Below are 19782 nucleotides of genomic sequence, written 5' to 3' on the forward strand. Positions count from 1 at the left end.
AATTAGGTGACTTCTGAAGGCAACTGATTGCACTTATTTGGAAATACAGACACTGGCATTTTCCTGCTACATTATGCCATTGTAGCAGATAAAAACCAAAAACAACACAGTACCGTTTGTAAATGAATGTTTTATTCCTTAATTAACCAGTATAATTATTCTAAATCAAGCCTAATGTGATCATTAAAGTCACAGCAGTAAGTCCATTAGTCAAAGTGGGTGAGCTTGCATGAGCACCAGCTAAATAAGTTTGTCATAAAATACACACACTTGATTCTTCCCAAAACCCACGTGGTGTAGATGGAGTTTTAAACCTTAAGGCATGTTTTAGTAAAATGACATGTATGTTTGAATGCGTGTGTCCTGGCAGAGTTGAGTGCCAGCTTCGTCTATTTTGGGGTTTAGCGCGTGACTCATCACTGCTCTGATGAGGGCGATGTCTTCCCGGTGCTTACAAAGGCAAATCTTACTGCATCTCTAGACAAAACACACTGCGTGACAAGTTCAGGGGAAGATATGAAAACACACAGCAAAGTGGAAGGAAAATGAGAAAATGTAAAGTTTTTATGTTTCCCTTTTCAGTTTTAAAACATTTCGGAAACTTTTCTGTCCCTTCAGTGAACTAAAATTTTCAGGCTCATATTCCATGTGACGTTCATTTGATATTAAAGTGAAGAATTTCAAAAGGAGGACTCCGATCCACTTGGCTTCCAGTGAGGAAGTGATAAAAAACAAAGTACTTTCAATTTGAACATCTTTCTATCTGTGCGAGCACACGATGACGACAATGTTGGTAATTTTAGCCGCCAGCAGGGACAGTTTCTTCCACCCACCTAGATGCAAGAAGAGGGGACAACCAGGAGTTCAATCCTCTGACGTCAAATCCAAGCCTCCATGCCTCCTTCGCCCCTTTTTTCTGGTTTAATCTCATCTCTTATATTTTCCATCCCCTTCCTGCTTTCTGATATCTCCTCATCTCACGGCTGCTCCTCCTATTTCCTCAGTTGCTCACAAGCAGATTGCCATCTCGGTGTCATGTCCACCATTAATCCTGATCACATTCATCTCTCTTTTTCTGCTTTTATTATGAGGACCTCTTTTCTTCGTCCTCGTTTCCTTCTCATGTTAGTTCTTTTATCTTTGGGGGACAAAAACAACATCCCTCGGGTGAAAGAGCATGTTTTTCCTCTGGAGAGGAAATGCTCCATTATAAAGGATAGAAGCTTTACTCCCATGGGTTGTAATAAAAACAGCCTTTCTTTTGACTTCAGCCAGCTAAATAAAAAAAAAAGCAAACTATTGCATAACGTTTTATCGTATAAAGATGAGAAACAGCCACTCACAGGGTCTCGCAGGATGTCCTCCGTGTCCCGCGGAGCCGCTCGGGGCTTCGGCGGCACGTCGTCGTTACATTCGGTGTCGGAGGCAGGCGGCGACTCGCCCAGATCCGGGAAGTCGTCTCTCGACCTGGGACCTCGGAAGCGGATCTTGTCCAGGCGCTTTAGCATGGTCAACACCGCGCACCTGGGCTTTACCTTAACATGGCGGACGGCAACCCTGTGGGTACGCACAACGGAAGGAAACAGACTGTTAACAATGATCCTACTTTGTTTTGTTACACTTGTGAACCACACCACTGCTGGGTTACAGTAGAGAATCAGCAGTTTGATCCTAAATGGAGAACACAATAAAAAGGAAAAAAAAAACACAATGAAAGAGTTATTGCCTAACAGAAGTAAAGCTTAGTGGCCAATTTAAAAAATTTCACACCAAATGTGATTTTAAAATTATTTTTTTCTCGGTTTCTTTACTAAAAAGGAAACTACAAATAAAATGGTTTTACAAATTGGCTTTCATTTCAATCATCCCTGCAGTTACACCAGAAAACAAATACATGAATATAGTCACAAAACTAGCAGAGTAAAGAGGCAATTTTACAAAAATGTCTAAAGTTACCAGAAAAAATTGGAAAAAGAAAAACAAGCAAACAAAGAAACATTGTAGTAGTTTATCTGAATTCAAAGTCCAAAAAAATAGAAGATGTGAAAAAGCTCACTGCTTAATTTCCAAAAATGTAATTCTGAAAAGCCAAAAAGCAGATTCATTGGTTAAACTGTTTTATCGCATACCCCTAATTAGCACCCTTTAAACATTTTTTTCACATTACAACCAAAATCGCCAAACATCTTAGTATTTCATGTGACAACACAACAGTGCATCATTTCTAAGTGGAAATATATTGATCCAAGGTTAGGCGAGAGTACCATTTCCCCCTTTACTCCAATAACATGTTCTTCTGCAGAGAACGCATTATAGCCCCCAATCAAACCAACTCTACCAGGTGTGAAAAACCTTACACTGCTTTGATAGTCTACCAAATAAAAATACATTCAAGTTTGAGGTTGGATATTGACACTTTTCCAGAAACCATAATCACTGGAACCCTACAAATGCCATCGGTTCACAGTGAACAGCACTGTAAGCTCTTTGAAACCCTTTTCACCTTTACTAAAAAGGTCCAACGGGGTGACATAGTGAACGCCGTAACCTTTAATGCTCTTTCGGTTTTAACCTCGTCCCTGCGGGGTTGGTTTCCCCCGTTAGCCCAGACAGAAACATGGGATGATTACATCTCGTTTCTCTTCTGGCTGCAGCAGATTTTATGACCTCAGATTGATTTAGCTTAAAAGTAAAGCTTTGGCCAAAACGCTGTGCTGGTGTCAGGAGCCTGATGACAGCTCACAGAGAGTGCGCAGGCAACTTTTAGATTGCAAAAGACAATTGTGCTTTCATACATATTGTAAATGTGACAATATAGCGATGCAAATCGAATGTAGGTTTTCTTTCATGAGACTTGACAGATATATGATGCTTTCCCAGATGTGAGCAGCCGTCCAAACATCCGTGTTGTTTACCTAATGCTGGGATTTGTCCATTTGGTGAAGGATTAGGAGTTGCTCTTTGTATAATCCTTTAAGATTACTTAATCTGCTTGATTGAAGACTGTCACACAACAATATGACAAAGCTATATCTGAAGAAACGATCTGGAGTGAGAATAATGCTACCTGCAAAACAGAGGCCAGGCATTATATCTTGGCTTTTCTTTATTAACAAATGATTAAATAGTTTAAACAAATTAGTAGGACTGAAAACTTTTCCTATTAAGGACGACAATTGAAATGAATTGAAGACCTGAGCAATGAAACGGTTTTAAGAAGTGAAATTAAAAAACTCAAAAAAACTGCAGTACTTTTAAAGATATCATGAATTCTTAGTTGAGTTCTGAATATTGATGTTGCACAGGAAATAAGCTTCCAATAGCTGTAAGAAAGAAATCAATAGAAACCGGAGGTGTGCAGAGGGCCATTTCCTTCATCAATATCCTTTCTATGTACGTTTTGTTTTTTTACCTCCATGAATTCCCACAGGATTTTGCTTCACTCTGATTGATCTCCCACTTCTACGATCTTGGTTGCCAATTATGGTACTTATGACTAAAAGCAGTACCACAATGATTAATCCACCGCTACTCTGTTGCGTTTCTAATTTATGTGCAGAGGAGCCAAGGCAGAAATGTTTGCTCAATACTCGATAGGAAAATTAAAAGGAAAGAATAATTAAATGTAGAATTAATCATGTAAAACAAACAAAATGGCATGTTTACAGACATGGCATGTTTTTCATTAGATGAGATTTGTAGTCTCATCGAATTGGTTTGGTCTAGGGCAGCTGGCTGCGGATGGGACAAATAATTGAGCTGAAGTGTCTTGTTCATGGACAAATCTGTGGAATTTATTGCCAAATATGAGTCTTTCTCAGACCACAACCTCCTAAATAACCAGATTTCATTTTATATTTAAGGAGGTGGGCATTGAATCCAAGTGATAACATTGGCCATTTGGGTGGATGCCCACTGCCTTTAATACCTACAGAGCTAAATTGGATCCATAAAAAAAATAAAATAAAAATCAAACTGAACAAAAAAATTACATAAACAAAAAAAGCTGAAATTGAAAAATAATTCTGAAACTGAACAAACAAGATTTGAAACTGAAAAACAATTTTGAAACTAAAGACAGAGGTCAAAACTACTTCTCAGATTCAAAGTTATTCTCAGTTTCAGAGAAATTCTTTTATTTCAAATACTTTATTTTTAAGCAAACTTTATGGCACCAATTTAGCTTCATAAATACACATTAAATAAGCTGAAAATGACTTTTTAAGTTTATTATTTAACAGGGACTACATGCTAAAAACAACACAATAAAACCTTAACCTAGTTTCCATTTGTAGTTCCAGAACAGGTCAGCTAAGAGTTTGAAATCATACAAATTACATTCAATGTCCACACTTACTCTGCTTCCCGTCTCTAGACAAATTTATTAAATTACCACAGTGAAACCGGGACTAAATGTTATGATTTCAGATCTGAATTTCAATGCTGACATGATCTTGCACAGAGCAACAGAGACACTGTAGGGGAGAAAAAGGGTCGGAAAAACAAATGTGGGAAGAGGTTTCTATTCGACAATTTTTCACACAAATATTACGTTTCCGTGCGCCACCCACATGTATGCAGAAGTTACAGATGACTGGCGGGTTTGTGTTTCCTTTGTAGGGGGCTGAGTGGAAAGAGCGAGTGTCGGGTTAAGAAAGGCTCTCCACCGGTTGTTAGGACACCTGTCAAAATTAAACGCGTTCCCACGACAACATTCGTCTCTTACCATCACTAAATCAGCTCTGGCTACCTGTACTCAAGTAAGCAAATTTAAAAAAAAAAAAAAACTTAAATTAAAAATTTGTTTAACTGAAATATATTAAAATGCAACATTTATTCTTTTAGAGCATGACGCATGTTTTCCACTCCTCTCGCTCATTTATTTATTTTCTTTTCAGACATTTGTTCCGTGCTCCAGAACCATTTCCAAAACAGAAGGCATGAATAGACGTAAGGAGAGGACAGGAGGAGGAGGAGGAAGAAGAAGAGTGGGTCTCAGCTCAAGGTCTGATCACTCTGAATGCGAGCAAATAAACAGCTCTTATGAGTCATTTGCTTCACTAAGTGCAAACAAAAACCTTTTCCAAACACCTTCACCTCATCGCAAGTCGGTGCTACTTACACAGAAATGATGACGTGCTTAGAAAATATACGAACAAATGAGCCCATCAAAACAAAAAGTGTGTGTGTGTGTGGGGGGGGGGGGGGGGAATCAAAACAAAAAAAAACAAGTGTGAGCTGGTAATGTTTGTATCTGTGATCATTAGTCAGGGTTGAATAGCAGTACAAGCTCCCTCTGCATCACTGATACAAGCTTAATGTCCTGTAGCAGAGTGGAGATGTGCGAGTGTCTCCGAGTAATCTTCTGGTAATAAACCCTGAAGCTTGAGGTTACTCTCGGTCACAATCGCTACTACAGCCGATCACGAGACGGTCACTGAGCCCTGGCCTGCTGACCCGCGATTAATGCTTCTTACTTGTAGTTTTAGCAAAAGGTTTACAGTCGGTGCAGGAATCTCCGAATAACTTTCAAAACCGGTGTAAGTCTAGGTAAGTGTCGTTAAAGTGTTGTAAGTTTACTACAAATGCAGAGAGATTTTGGTAAATGAAAAATTTGATATTTCAATTACTGAATGTTGAAATTTTAAATCAGAAAGATGATTTGACATAATACAGCCGAGTTGCTCCGTTTCATCCTTATATGATTGAAAAAGTTGAATATGAAAATGTTTGCGGCCTTTTAGACGAAGCATTAGAAAATTTCTGAATCTAGAGAAATCGTAGTCGATAAATCTTTGATCAATGTCTAAAATGTACCAATAAATGTCCATAAAAACAGACAGAGAAGGTGCAAGTAGAGCCGTCTTAGATTGTGATGTACCGTATTTTCCGAACTACAGGGCGCACCTCACTATAAGCTGCAAGCACAAAGTTAAAAAAAAAACAGCAACTTGGAAACGTACATATATAAGTCGCACCGGGCTATAAGCCGCTGGTATCTCCGCCGTGCTCAATTTTCCACAAGGACGCAGCGGAGGGCTTAATAAAGGAAATATTTAATAATAAATCTCCTATGAAGGACGCAACTTTCCGTCTCCAACGCCGAACCATGGATTCGTTCACGCCGAGTTTACATGCAGCGGCTATCGATCTGTACTGCCAGATCGATAGCCTTCAACTTAAAAGCGGTGTAATATGAACTTCTTCGTGTGTTTTCATGATGAGGGGGTATGAGTTTGTGCACGAGATCATTTTCTGAAGGTAAAGAAAAGACCAACACAAACAGTCATTTTGGATCATTTTAAAGATTCCAGTATTTTGTGGTTGCTCTAAACGGAGACATTTGTTGCTTTTAGCGTTGATAAACCACTCTGTTCACCGTGGAAAGAAACTCCGTTTCGAAATGAGGAAACTAAGTGAATAACCTTCGTATATGTGGTAAAAGTGTTCATTTCCATACAATACAGTATATTAAATAAAATAAAACTTCAGCTCTACTCCCACTAACATGAAGCCAAGATTGCATTTTCGGCTCTACATCCATCTCAGGAACGGCACCAATGCATTTTTTATAAGACCCATTACATTCACAGCCTCATTCTGCAGCTCATAAGAGAATGGACACTTTTCCTTTGGCTTACAATTTCTAAATAACGTCATTATTATACAAGGATGACTTTTACTGCCTTGTGGCCTTGGTTGATTACTTCTACAGCACTTCCCAAAAATATTCAATTTCCTAAATTTAATTTTTCAACATTTAAAACATGAAGTTTCTCGTAGTTTAAGACAAAAAAACATAGCTGGATAGCTACATTAAACGTTAGAGCAAAGCATTTTCACGTGTTAGACAAAATGAGAAAAAGTTCAGAGTAATAATAATTTTGCTTGTAAAAAAAAAAAAGAAAGAATATAACGCTATATCCAACCATAATATCCCTGTTGTCATGGTTATTGATAAAGTCTGCATGCAGGAGAAAAAGTGAAAGTAAAGCCAGTGAACCAGCAGCCTTTCTGTGAAAGCGGCTGTTTTCCAGGACATTAGGCACTCATCTATAATAAGTGCCTGTTGATCAAAATGCCACACTGTAGCGTTTCTGCTCTGCTAAATTTTTCGTCTTCGTCCGTGACGGTGGGTCTCTAAACGATACAGGCAGTGTCTCGTCTGTGGAACCGCGCTCAACTTTTGCCCGGTTTCATACGACACTCAGGCACACAGAGGGATTAGCATGACCTTTAAATACCTCAGCTGCCAGCATGGGCATGAAATGCTGTTTGATTCACTTATAATAATAATAATTTTTTTAAAAAGCTATAAAGTTGTAACAGATGGTCAGAGGGAGAGTTATTAATCAGCTGTCACGCTGATTAATAACTGAGATAAAGTACGCTGCTTATATAAACTTTCCAGACTGTGTGAGAACCCTGGTTTTCATAAAAGGCATTAGGAGGTTGACCCAGGGTCACAAAGATGAAAAAAACTCATTCTGAAGCAGTATTAATGGCATGACCAAGAGGAACACTTCAGCTTTCCTGCAATATAATAATGTAAACGTCTGGGCAAAGCGTGCAGATGGCTGCTCAAACCAAAACTAGTTGGACATTTGCCTGTCTCTTGTTTTCTTAAACCACTTTTCAATGTTCAGAGTTGCGTTCTCGTGCACAAGGAATGACATCACTCCAGCAGATCGCTGCATCGGTGCACAGGCAGGCAGAGGAGAGCTGCTGAAGTAGGAACGACTCCCACACGGTCACGATCGTCGCTTGGATGGAACGTGATATTTCTCCTGAGGGGACAGGCAGAGGGAGACGAAGGACAGCAGACCGGTCCCTTCCAGTCCTGTCCTTGCTCTGCTCACACAGCTTCACCCTGCTGCTATTATCTCACTGCGCTGTTACATAAACAATCAATAGATCCTCGCCAATCGGCCCATCTGGCCTCTCGTGAAACCGGTGATCGACTTAAATCAAAAAGTAATCAAATTTGAACTCTTGCATAAGGCGACTCGGGGACAGGAGGTAAACACAGTAATGGGCGTTTAGTTTTCTTTTGACCTTACAGATCAGAAACTTCGCTTTGTGGTTTTAATGCTGGAGTAAACAACAAAGGACGATATGATAACGCCAACACTTCTTGTTTCATTCGTAATCCCGGTTCCTGGCAGCAGCTGTGCGACCTAAACCTTGCAAAGCAGAGGCAACCACAGACATGCTGTCCGTTTACATAAACACCATGTGTGGCTCTTTTACCCTGGCTGCATGTTTGCTTAGGTTTTGTACATGAACGCAGTCTCTCTTTTCTTCCTGACCATTTTGTAGGAAAATGACGTAGGAAGTGCAAAGTGTTGGCTACCTTTAAAACGTTTTCCCTTACTGGCAGTTCCTGTAGCATCAGCTGCCAGCATCCTTACTGAAACACTGGCTGCGTTTCCACTGACCCTAAAATTGCACAAAATGTAATTTAGAAAATAAAACAGAAAACCTTCATGTTTTTCGCTAAAAAGGTGCTTTTGAGCTTTAAACAAGGTTTCCCCCCCAAAAAAAACTTGCTAAGCCTGTTGCTCGGAACGCTAGGACAGTCATCCAGCTGGCCGCCATGTTTTTGAGATAAAAAATGTTTAAGGTTGACAGAAATTTCAAAATATTGATAGTTATGCATTTTTGGACGACTGGATGATTAATACCTAAACACCAACTACAAAGTTTTTTAAAAAATGCAATAATATAAAAACACCTAAGATAAATTAACAATGCTAAGTCTGGTGGGGGCACAAGTAAAGCCTGGTGGCCCGCCAGGCTTACAATACACCGAGGGAAACCCTTCGTAAAGAAATGCATGTATTTTGCAAAACTGCAATAGAAATACTTTTTTATTGCATGTTAGTTTGTATTCGGCATTTATTTTTACTCCACTAGAGGGCACACAGTTTGCCAGGCTATTGATAGTTCTGAATCAATAGCTCTGTAAAAATTGCTTTAGACAATTTTTCCAAAAACGCTGCATGTATACGTAGCCGGTCCAAATATAACAGACTTGTTGCTCCAACGGCTGAAAACGTTGACGTCTCATCTGATGATGAGCGCTAGTTCTGTGTATGAAATATGAAGATGTAAGTCTATACATCTGCCGCCATGTTCTTTTGTCGACTTATCACGTGGACAAGCTTTTCACATGTGATTTCAATTGCATTTCTGATTTAATGGAAACGCCACAATTGTACATTTTTTGCGGACATTTGTAATGGAAATGCAGCTACTGACAAATAAGTTCCAGCATCTGATATGCCGCTTTGACAAAAGGACCCTGCCAATAATTGTGACGATAGCAACTTTGCTAAAAACAGTCATTTCTTAACACTGAAATATAATGAAATGAAATCTTATTTTTCATCCACAGTGCAATTATGTTACTGTAATTGACTTATTTTTAAAGATTTAAATCTCCACTTGTTCTCAAAGCGAAAAGAATATAATTCCTGCTGGTTAGAATTCATGTAGACTTTGAAGGTGTGAGTTACAAAAGGTATTTTCTGTCCTACTTTTTCCTGTTCATGTAAAAATAAGTTTATTACAAAAGAATAAAAAAAGGGTAAACACTTCAACACCGGCCAGTAAAAGGAAATTGCATTGCTCAACTGCTGCTTTGAATCACTAGAAAAGATCACACGCAATTAAGAGGCTTTTAAGTCCCATCTCTTGCATCTTTTCTCTAAATATAATCCACATGTTGACCAGTTAATCACCTCGCTATTGTTAAGCTTGAGTAGATGTTTAATACATTTGTGTCTGTACGCGTTTCCTGAAAGGTTCGCTTCAGATGAGGTGGCAGGTGGCGTCGGATCATGAGGATAATTGTGGAGGTCATGCCCTATGAAGTGCTACACTGGATATGATTTATATAAAGAGCAGGCGTTATGGGGAAACAAGAGTACAAGTGAAAAGATTAAGAGGCCGAACCACCTTGTTGGGTTTTATAGGTCTGCCTCTCTATGATCACAGTTTGCAATGTCACAAAGCAACTACAGTGCATTTTAGAGGAATTTTGTGCAAAGAATAAAAATAAAAAATAGTTTTTTTCTTACAAGCCAAAAAATAAAATATTTTACATAATTATACTTAGCCTGCCTGAGTCTTTTGGAGCCCCCAACAGCTCTTCCCTGAACTTAGCTACTTCTAATATCTGGTCATTTCCCCCGTTATTTCTGATAAAAATCAGAAATATCTGGTCATTTCCAGCATGATGCTGCCACCACAATGTTTCACAGTGTATTCAAGGTAATTCTTCCACATGTTCTCAGAGCTCCCTGAATGGCATATAGGGAAAACTGGACTTCGTGGCTTTCCGTCAACAGTTGTATTTACGCTGAAATTAAATACACCGGTGGCTTCGGGGGGGGGTAGCAGCGTCAACGATTATTAGCCACGTTGTGTCATTTTATCAATAAATTCCAATGAAGTTTGTAGCTGACAGAATGTTAAAGGAGTTCAAGGAGTAACAGTACTTTAGCCAGGAATTGTTTATTGATTTTCACGTCGAATGAAGGCTTAAGACGCCATAGACCCCTGGACCTGTGCCTGGTGGACCCGTTAAGTAGTCCCTGGAGGGCTACGGCTAGCGGCGTTAGCTGGGCCGATATACCTGCACTGTGGGAAGAAAGTCACATCTGTTTTCTTGGCAAATGAACTAAACACGACTTTGAAGTTAGGCCCGAAGTTAATTTATCACTGTTTTTATTGTTATTCGACTGCACGGGAGAATTGTTTTTAAATTTTGAAGACGCAGAAGAAGAGGCGATAACACAAACAGTCGGATATAGTTACATTTTAAAGATTTATTATTATTATTATTATTTATTATTATTATTAGCAAACTGGCTGTAGTGTCGCAGAGAGATAAAATATATTTCCTTACCCAGCACGTAAATCGTAGCAAAGTTTCATGAACACTGAGATTCCCTCCGGTTCTGCTTTTATCCTTCCGTACACCTGCTGCTGCTCCAAATTAGCGTCCGTCTCTCAGCCTCACGACGACGACTGCTTTCTGGGTCCCTCCATCCCTGCAATGTCCGCCGCGCTCTCCGCTCAGCACGGTCCAAAGGACTGTATCCTCCTCTGCTTGTTGCGGTTAGACGGACAGGCTGGTCATTAAAACGGAAGAAATACTTCAATTTTTTTTTTCAGAAATACCAGTTGCGCCGTTAAGACCCGCTGCTTACAGAGACGAGCCGTGCCCTGCTCTTTCTGGTTGATATCACAGAAACAAGCGGGGAGCTGGGCCGAGGAAATAGCGTCAGTGCCGTTTTCTTAAAGGGGCCGCGGCTTATTTACGGGCGTTTCGGAGACGACAGGATGTGAGCAGCGTTAGCTCTCTTTAGCACCACCTTGTGGTCGCTACTGTCATTTTGCTCAATCATAAAACAGGTGGTTAAGCAGAGGACTGCGATTTAACACTGGAAAGTCATTAAAAACACGTAATTACTATGATGATTACCCCAGGATATGTTTTGGTGGCAGGTCCCTTTTTAGTCTTCGGAAATCCAAAGTTACAGCGTTATTTACAGCGTTAAATACATACACAACAGTATTTTTTAATAGTTTGGAATTAGAACTACCTTAGATTGGGGCAAATATAAAAACACAATGGGTAAAAAGGAAAGAAGATAAAAATACTATCTTTTTTATCAATTGCACACTTATAAATTCTTAGAAAGATTAAGATCAATTAAAGATTAAAGAAATCTTTAATTGATTTGTAGGACAGTAAAGGAGAAAGTGGGTCCATCAGATAGTTTCCTGGAAGAACTACTGCAGGGTACAAACCTGTTCTGGGTATAATACAAAGTTTTTGTTTTCTTTTCTTTTTTTACTTTCCATTTTGTATAATAATGATCCCTCTTCTCCGAACGCACCCGGGGTGCCAAACAGGTTAGAACCGCCCCTGGACCCAACAAATGGATTAAATGTAAATTTGCTTGAGCACAAGTAGCCTTGTTTTTTTCTGTAGTCCCTCTTACCGACATGAATACTAACCCAACATATGTACAATATATACAAATATACTGTATACAAAATATACAGGTTTACAGCTGTATGCTAGGAGAATACAATAATGTGGAAGGCTTTTTCAATAACATAATTTCGTATTGGTATAAAATTCAAATGCCCTTTTCAGGACTGTACAAGATAAATAGCCAGTTATTCTCTTAAAACCTCTAACCAAATTGCCCCAGATTAATTATATCTATTTACAGTAATCTGATAGCAGGACTTTTACATTACTTTCATTCAACTTATTTTATACACCCGAATTCAAACCTTGCATCCAGGCTACAAATGTAGCCAAATTCCCTTTTCCGCCCATGTTCTTTGTTATACTAACCTTTGCGCGCTGGTTACACCACGTTGTGTGATCTTCCGCGTGTTCTTCATGCGGCGGAATCCAAGGTAGATATCTTACCGTTGATGTAATACTCCGTGGTTCTTAGAAGAAGCATAAATCAGCCTGTTTTTGAGGCCAACCGAGCAAGCGTGACACGGTGCTTTGACAGAGGGACGAGGAGGAGAAACAGTAGTCAACTGACCCCTGACCCTTGAGATGAGACTACAGATTAGGAGAAGGTAAGCACAAGTACTTTCTGTGTCTGCTGTAAGACTATCAATGAGCTCGGTAAGGATCACCTGAGTCCTACAGTTTTCGCCTGGTTCTCCTGCAGCCACTGCTCTAAAACTTTAAACACACTGAAAGTTAGCCTACACATCACATAAAGAACAAACATTCTTATCCAATACTGCTAACTTTTTCATTTAAACCAGTAAAACAGATGGCTCCATGTGTGTGCTTGGTCGGCTGACAGCTGGAGAGATAGTGCGCGTCGAGATTAGCTCCACGTTTGTGTGCAAACAAATTTTAGAGGCATAGTGATAGAGGATTTTGCATGCTCTGTTCCTGAAGAGGGTGGTATTTTTACAAGAAAGTGAAATCCTATTTCAAATGTTTTTTAAATGTTTGAGGATTTTGAGTTATCTGGTCTTTTTCAGGATCTAAAAGCAGAGACAATAGGTTCTACATGTCACTGCAGAGTGGTCGTTTATAACATACATGTGTGTATTAACACAGAGCCAAACAGGAAAGACATCAGAAATGTCTCTTTTTTTGCCATCCGTCTACTTTCGAAGGATTGTATGATAATTTCTAATTAAGTTAAAGTCCATATTTTGCAGTGGGAGATATTATTCACCCAAGAGGAAAATATTGAGTATCAACATTTGTGTCAGTATTGTCAGAAAGATGTTGGAAAAGAATATCTTGTTTGGAAGGATTGCCAAGAAACAAGCATGTTCATTCTAAAAGGAATTTAGTGCCATTGCTTATGCTTGCACACTAGTGGCTTGAACAAAACATAAGTCTTTAAAAAAAAAAAAGCCTTTTGGACAATGTGACCAAAGAAACGTTGTTTGTTCATATTCCACGGTGCCGTGCAATTGCTTTCTACTTCATTTCAATTAAAATTAAAAAATATTTTATCACAAAGGGAAATCAAATGTTCTCATAACCATATCCTCCACGTATCTTCAAAGAGTCGCCGTTAGTGGTGATGCTGGGGACAGGAAGGATCTGCAATAGTCCAGAAATGAATTCTGAAGAAGGCTCTGACTGAAGATGCTGTTGCTGTATGACAGTCTACTAGCTCAATGTCTGGGCAACAGAAATTATATTCCACAGTAGCATGTGGAATGTGCTGGATGATACCATCAGTTGTTGGCAAACACTGCTAATGCACCTCATTTTCTTTTTCTGCTTCTCTTTAAATCTCCATATGGTAAATAGGCCAGAGAGAGAGATGTTGGAGTAGGGGATGTCATCCTTGCCCATTATGACTGATGAAAGAAATGGTTTGAACTTCCTCCTTCTCTATTCCCTTTGTATCTTGTGATATTGTATGCATGGTTCCATGTTCCTATGGTCTTAAACCAAACTAAACCAAAGTCTTCTTTTGTAGCCATAGAACGTAGACACCTTCCAGCCATTGAATTGAACGTGGATGCACCAAGGTGTTCGACAGTCAAATGTTCAACCAGCGTTGATGTTCCCAAATAAAGCAGCAAATGTATAACAAAATGTCTGAACAAGAAAAGAATCTACGTGTTGTAAAGGCCCAATCAAAGTTCATATCTGACCTTGTCTTAAAATGCTAGGATGGGACTGGAAGAGAGGTTTGCTTACACAAGGCAACACTAGCAATATTTTAAAGAACAGCTGGCCAAAACTTGAAGCATTTGTTTAATTATTTTCTAAATATTTGTTTCATTTTACTAAAACAATCTATTCAGTTTGTTTGGAAATGAATGTAGAATGCCAGATTAGATGATCTGGACAGTAAACACTAAAATAATTCCAAATACTCAGTTGAGATTATCTTGGATTTATTTCTCGTAGATAACCCATCCGACATCCCTTAAGTATTTCAGTTCCTATGGAATCAGTTATGTATTCTTGTTATGTACCCTTGTTAAAACCCAAAGTAATCACCCAATCTATCTTTGTCTGAACATGTTACTTTTTAAAAATCGGACTAAATCCGACAGTCTGTCGCTTTATTTTGTGCTTTTCAGGAGCTCATTAGCAGTTACAATCCTCGCCATGACCAGTAAATACACCAAACGTGGGGACTAATGCATCTAGATTGGATTTCCACTATTTGTTCAAACACGCAGAGAGAGAGAAACTACTACTGCTGCTGCTGAGGTTTTTCCAGATAAATGTGCTCATTTACAAACTCTGTCATAAAGCTCTTAACCCAAAACAAGCACATTTTCTGGCAGGTTGCACAACCATGCAAGTCTTACGCAACTGCCAGAGCCTCCAGAGTCAATTATAGAACAGTTGGGAGGAAGAGGAAAATGTGGATGGATGACGAGGGTGCTGACGAAAATCCCACTTTGATAAGATGGTTGATAAAATGCTAACATGTTGAAATGTGCTTTTGATTAAAAAGTATAAATAACAAGAAGAGAAATCCACGATAGGTCGAGGACTGCCGAACCAACACTGTAGGGGTGGATTTCTTTTTTTATGCCAGTTTTGGGGCTTTGATATAATTTGAAAGCTACTTCTGCTTACTTTCCCGGCAACACTATGCATGTTGCACAAGTCTGGACAGACAGAATTGGGAAGTGTTACTTTAAAGGTAAGAGGAGACACCCAACTGGCTGAAGACGAAACAAAATTTGGGTTCATTATAAAGCAGAAGTGTCAAAAAAACTGATTTCCACATCTACGTCGACTCTATGAACCCAAATTAGTCACGTCTTGTCTTGCCAACTTGTTGATGTACAACCATTCCTGGATTGCAGACCTGCGAAACGCTCCAATAAAATGTCTGGATGAAGTCAATCTTGGCTTGTAACAAGGTAAAAATGGTTTAATTAAAACCTTTATGTCAAATGATGGATGTAATCAAGATTTGCTGTTGCCCTTTAATAAAAAGGGTGAGCGAAAACATCACACTAGGACTTCTTTAGTTTTTTGGGGTTATTCCATAAGATTTTAGCTATCTACCATTGACTTGGTTCCATTTGCTGAGAAGCTGAAAAGTTTCAGTTTGAAGTTTGAAAATTAACAAGAAGGTCCATAGAAGTCAGGGGTTTCTCACCAAGATCCTACCTAGCATTGAAAATTGCTTATTTGTACCCTGACAAGACTGGATGATAGATACTGGATGTTTGATAGACACGGAAACTGTTCACGCCTAAACTATAGGCATGAACAGGAGAGCTATAATCACATTTCTACAGATCATTGTCTATTCAGAATGAAATAATCAAAGGAAGTTTCTCAACCTTTTGTTAGGTCCTATAAAATGTAATCAGTTTTTCTAACCCTATCTGGAATAGGTGTTGTACTTTCCTTAGATGAACAATCTACTGTCATGGCCTAAAGTTTTGGCACAATTGGGTAAGTGGCTTTAACATTTTTGGACTTCTTTTTTATGGCTATATTGTATATTGAAGATCAATTAAAAACCTCTCAAATAATATAATCTAAAAATCCCAATTATTTGCTTTATTTCTGTGAAGATTCCCCCGGATTCAAAACGTCTGGCAAATACCTCCAACATACTGGATAGAAAACATATGGGCAAATTTTCCTTAACAACTCATTGTTGTCTTTTAAACTTTCTGGCATTAGTGACCTTTATTGAACAATAACTTGACGGGATTTTCTTAGCACCTAATTCAAAAACTGTAACAATCTTTGAATTATTGTTGCCTTGTGACACCATCACCAAAACAGGCCAGAATCCAAACCGATGATTTCCCATATTTAATAAACAGAAGGGTGGTTAATTAAAGAATAGTCTTGATGCTTTTCTGAGACGGAAGTTGGTACTTGCCACAAGGCTGTTGAACCGCCAGCGGAACGCCCACCTACTGCCAATAATGAGCAAGTTCCGCACGGGTGCCAACACAGTTTCGTAGCCCAACACTCAGAGACGGACTTCAGAGTTTTCTTCACTACTGACTTTCCAGATTTAGATAAGGAAGGTAAAAGTTTGCATGATGTGGATGAAATTTGCTGAAACACATCTTTTAAACAGCGACAGTATTTGATGTGGCAGCTGCCCAGGGTGGGATTGGAAAGGAGGTTAACACAAGCACAAGGTGGAAAATCAGTCAGTGGAGAATGAGATTTTTTAAAAATGGTTATAATTGATTGCTTCTGACCAGTTGGTGTATTTCTGTAGCACTGAGAGCATTTCACAGAGTATCTGTCTCGTACTATACAGTCATGACATAGTGACAGATTTAACAAATATATATATATATAAATAACAGATTTTTAAATAAAAGTTACATATCCTAGCTTTAAGCGTGATTACACGGCACTTATACTGTTTCATGAGTGGCAGAAGGAGGAATTAACCTGGGAGGTGATGCGGTGGGGTCTCAGCCATGCATTAATCACCACAGCATTTCAGAATTGATTTTCTGGCCCAAAACTTACCTTCTCTTTTTTTTAAATTAATTACCTTAAGTATAAACGTAAACAAGTCTACAATTGTCTTAGCCTATAAATGTCTCTTATCAAACAAGAACTTTTACGGCTGACGTTGGTACAAGAGGTGAACCTAACAGTGTGGATGTCAGTCAGCGGTTCACTTCTTAGTAGGAATTATTTTCATGTCTTTATATTTCTGTTCTCCCCGTTTTTCTGTACGGCAATTGTCAAAAAAAAACCCATAAGTGCAAAAGAAGAAGAAAAAACCCTCGAAATACTACAACAGATCCTGTATCAATGCTTTCGCCATTGCAGTTGGGAGTGGGCATTTTTCTACCAGTAGATGGCAGAATTGCACCAGTAAACCACCGTCCTCGCGCGGTCTCGCGCTGGACCCCACTCCAGGTTGACGTCAGTACCTCTGGCGCACGTGAATAATTTAGCTGGTTTGACCGTGATAGGACAGAGATAAAGAAAAACCACAGAGTGTCCGTTTGATAGCCCCTCCGAGAGCAGCTACACCATTCGCTCAGGTGTCAAGGAAGTTTATGAATGTTCATGAAATTTATTACGGTCACAGAATTTCATCCTTGCCTAACTATGCGCAAACTGCTAACAAGTTTTAAGGACGTCACAGCTAATAGAGTCACATATTTTTGACAAAGTGGCTCTGTTCAGACGTCTTACTGTGTTTGACACCACAAATGAGGCCCGACTACAGGTGGCATCACAACTAACCTCCTGGTGAAATTTGATTCTGCCGTCTAACGTTTCACTCGGCTTGCTCTCACAATTATTTAGCGAGCAGTACCCACGAGTGAGCCGTCCAAGAGTTTATGTAGCCAACTTTGACGAGACCTTTTCACGGAAACTGTCAAATGCATGACCGTATGACAATAGAGCTGAACTAAACTATAGAAGATATTGCTTCTTTATGTACTACACGTAGGCACAAATAAATCTGAAGTAAAAAAAAAAAGATAATCCCCAAGATCTTTGGGGAAATATTCTACAGTAGTCTATGTATTGCCTCTAAAGCAACTACAATTTAAATGCATTCAACTATAACCTTATGGGAAGGCTTTCCATAAGGTTTAGGAGTGTTTCTTCCAAATGTATATTGTTGAGGTTAGACACTGATGTTGGATGAGAAGACGTATTCAGAGTTTGTCTTCTGATTTATCCCAACGGTTGAGAGGTAAAGGCAGTCAAGGTCTTTCTCGCCAAAATTTGCTCATGCTTACCTCTTTTACTCTTCACGGCGGCCATGTTTCATTGCACCTGACAGACGAAAGCAGGAACAAGAAAGTTAAAAAATTGGTAAGGACGTTTTTAATTTTACAATCACAATCATCTGTTGTTGTTTCTTTTTTCTTCCAGTGTTTAAAAACATGAAAAAAATAAATATACATCATTTTACAAAACAATCTCCAGTGTTAAAGATCATACAAAAGCAAAAGGACGACAGCAGTGTAAAACAGTGGGAGCGGTGAACTGGCTGGACGTATCGTCCCGTGTTTAGCTGCAAAATACGTTGAGATTTGGGTCACTTTATTTTGAAAAAAAAAAAAAAAAGTATATCAATTGGTTAAAAGTTGATGAATACGAGGCGGTGCGTGGTGTAGAGGTAGAGCAGCCACCACATATACGGAGGCTACTAGTCCTTGCTGGGGGTTCGAATCCCATATCTGGGATGGTTGCTGCATGTCGGATCTGCTGTAAATAAAGGCCACTAGTTCTCGGAAAACTTTTTTTTTTTAAAAAAGATGATGCATATAAAAGATTTGTTTTCTTTTTGGAATGAAATGGAGAAAACCCTGAAGCGACGGCATCCTTAATGATATTTTGTTACTGCGACTCGTAACTTTGGTAAGGAGGAGCGTGTATTGTCGATCAATCAAACAAGGACGGTCCCAACAAATGGCAGATTTCTGCTTCGCTGTAAAAAAAAAAAAAATATATATATATATATATGTATATATATATATATATATTTCTCCACTGCTTTCTCAGCCAGGCTACTTCTTACTACACCATAAGAGCATATAAGGTGTGAGTGAATAAGGCCTCTGTCCTAAATAAAGGCACAATCAAACAGTCTTCCCAATATTTTTCAAGGCATTTCTTTTCTTTTTTAGTTTACAAACTTGTTCTCTGCTTCAGCTGAAATAGAAAATACATTATTTCTTCTTCACTTAAAAAACAATATCTACACAATAATTACACTCTAAATACACCGCACCGAGAGGTTTCTGTAGAAAAATAAAAACAGTTCTCGGTGCGCACCTCCTCTGCCCTTGGTCTTAGCGGTCTGTTTGTGACGCTTGAAGAGGCTGTAGTCTTTGAAATCCTTTTTGGACTACACGTGTACCAGCTTGAGATCATTTATCAGACGCTCTCAGGCAGATGGAAGCTGTCCTGGAGAGTCTTCTGCTCGTCGTAAGGCCTTCTCTCTTTAGTCGATTTTGGCACACGTGTCTCCGGTGGAGCATTCCCTTTATTCTTTCTCGCATCCTTGTCTCTGCCGTCCCAGGTAGTCCTAAAGTCTGCCGTTAATACTGCTCGCTAAAACGTGACAGGGGGTGTATGGACCTTTACCCAAAGTTCTACCCCCTCCGTGTTCATCACGTTCATTTTCTCTTCTCTTCCCCACTGACTGGCTCCTCCTCTCACAAGGGCGGGCTGGTCTGGAATTGCCTGACGGGTCAGATTGAAGTCTCGTTACTGCCACTGGTGAAGGAGGGAAAAGGTTGGTGGGGGAAGAGGGAAGGGATGCAGGGAGG

General features: G+C 39.3%; 2 protein-coding genes across 8 annotated transcripts in view; both read right to left on the reverse strand.

Moving 5' to 3' along the window:
- Positions 1-11275, reverse strand: part of gramd4a (GRAM domain containing 4a) — a 43287-nt gene extending 32012 nt beyond the window's left edge. The window contains exons 1-2 of one of the 2 annotated variants that reach the window (XM_032589406.1): positions 10913-11275; positions 1344-1557 (exon numbers count right to left, since the gene is read on the reverse strand). In XM_032589406.1, the coding sequence (XP_032445297.1) occupies positions 1344-1557; positions 10913-10941 (243 nt within the window). In that variant the 5' untranslated portion in view covers positions 10942-11275. The remainder of the gene's footprint in view (positions 1-1343; positions 1558-10912) is intronic. The other variant, XM_032589408.1, reaches the window with a different exon arrangement.
- Positions 11276-18992: 7717 nt separating this feature from the next.
- The window catches only part of celsr1a (cadherin EGF LAG seven-pass G-type receptor 1a), an 85870-nt gene continuing 85080 nt past the window's right edge, over positions 18993-19782 (reverse strand). For 5 of the 6 annotated variants that reach the window (XM_032589741.1, XM_032589740.1, XM_032589737.1 and 2 more), the window contains one exon: positions 18993-19696. In XM_032589741.1, coding sequence (XP_032445632.1) covers positions 19669-19696 — 28 coding nt within the window. In that variant the 3' untranslated portion in view covers positions 18993-19668. Of the gene's footprint in view, positions 19730-19782 lie in introns of all 6 variants that reach the window. The other variant, XM_032589736.1, reaches the window with a different exon arrangement.

The sequence above is a fragment of the Xiphophorus hellerii genome, chromosome 17 (genome assembly GCF_003331165.1).
Source record: "Xiphophorus hellerii strain 12219 chromosome 17, Xiphophorus_hellerii-4.1, whole genome shotgun sequence".
In the NCBI taxonomy this organism is placed as follows: Eukaryota; Metazoa; Chordata; class Actinopteri; order Cyprinodontiformes; family Poeciliidae; genus Xiphophorus; species Xiphophorus hellerii.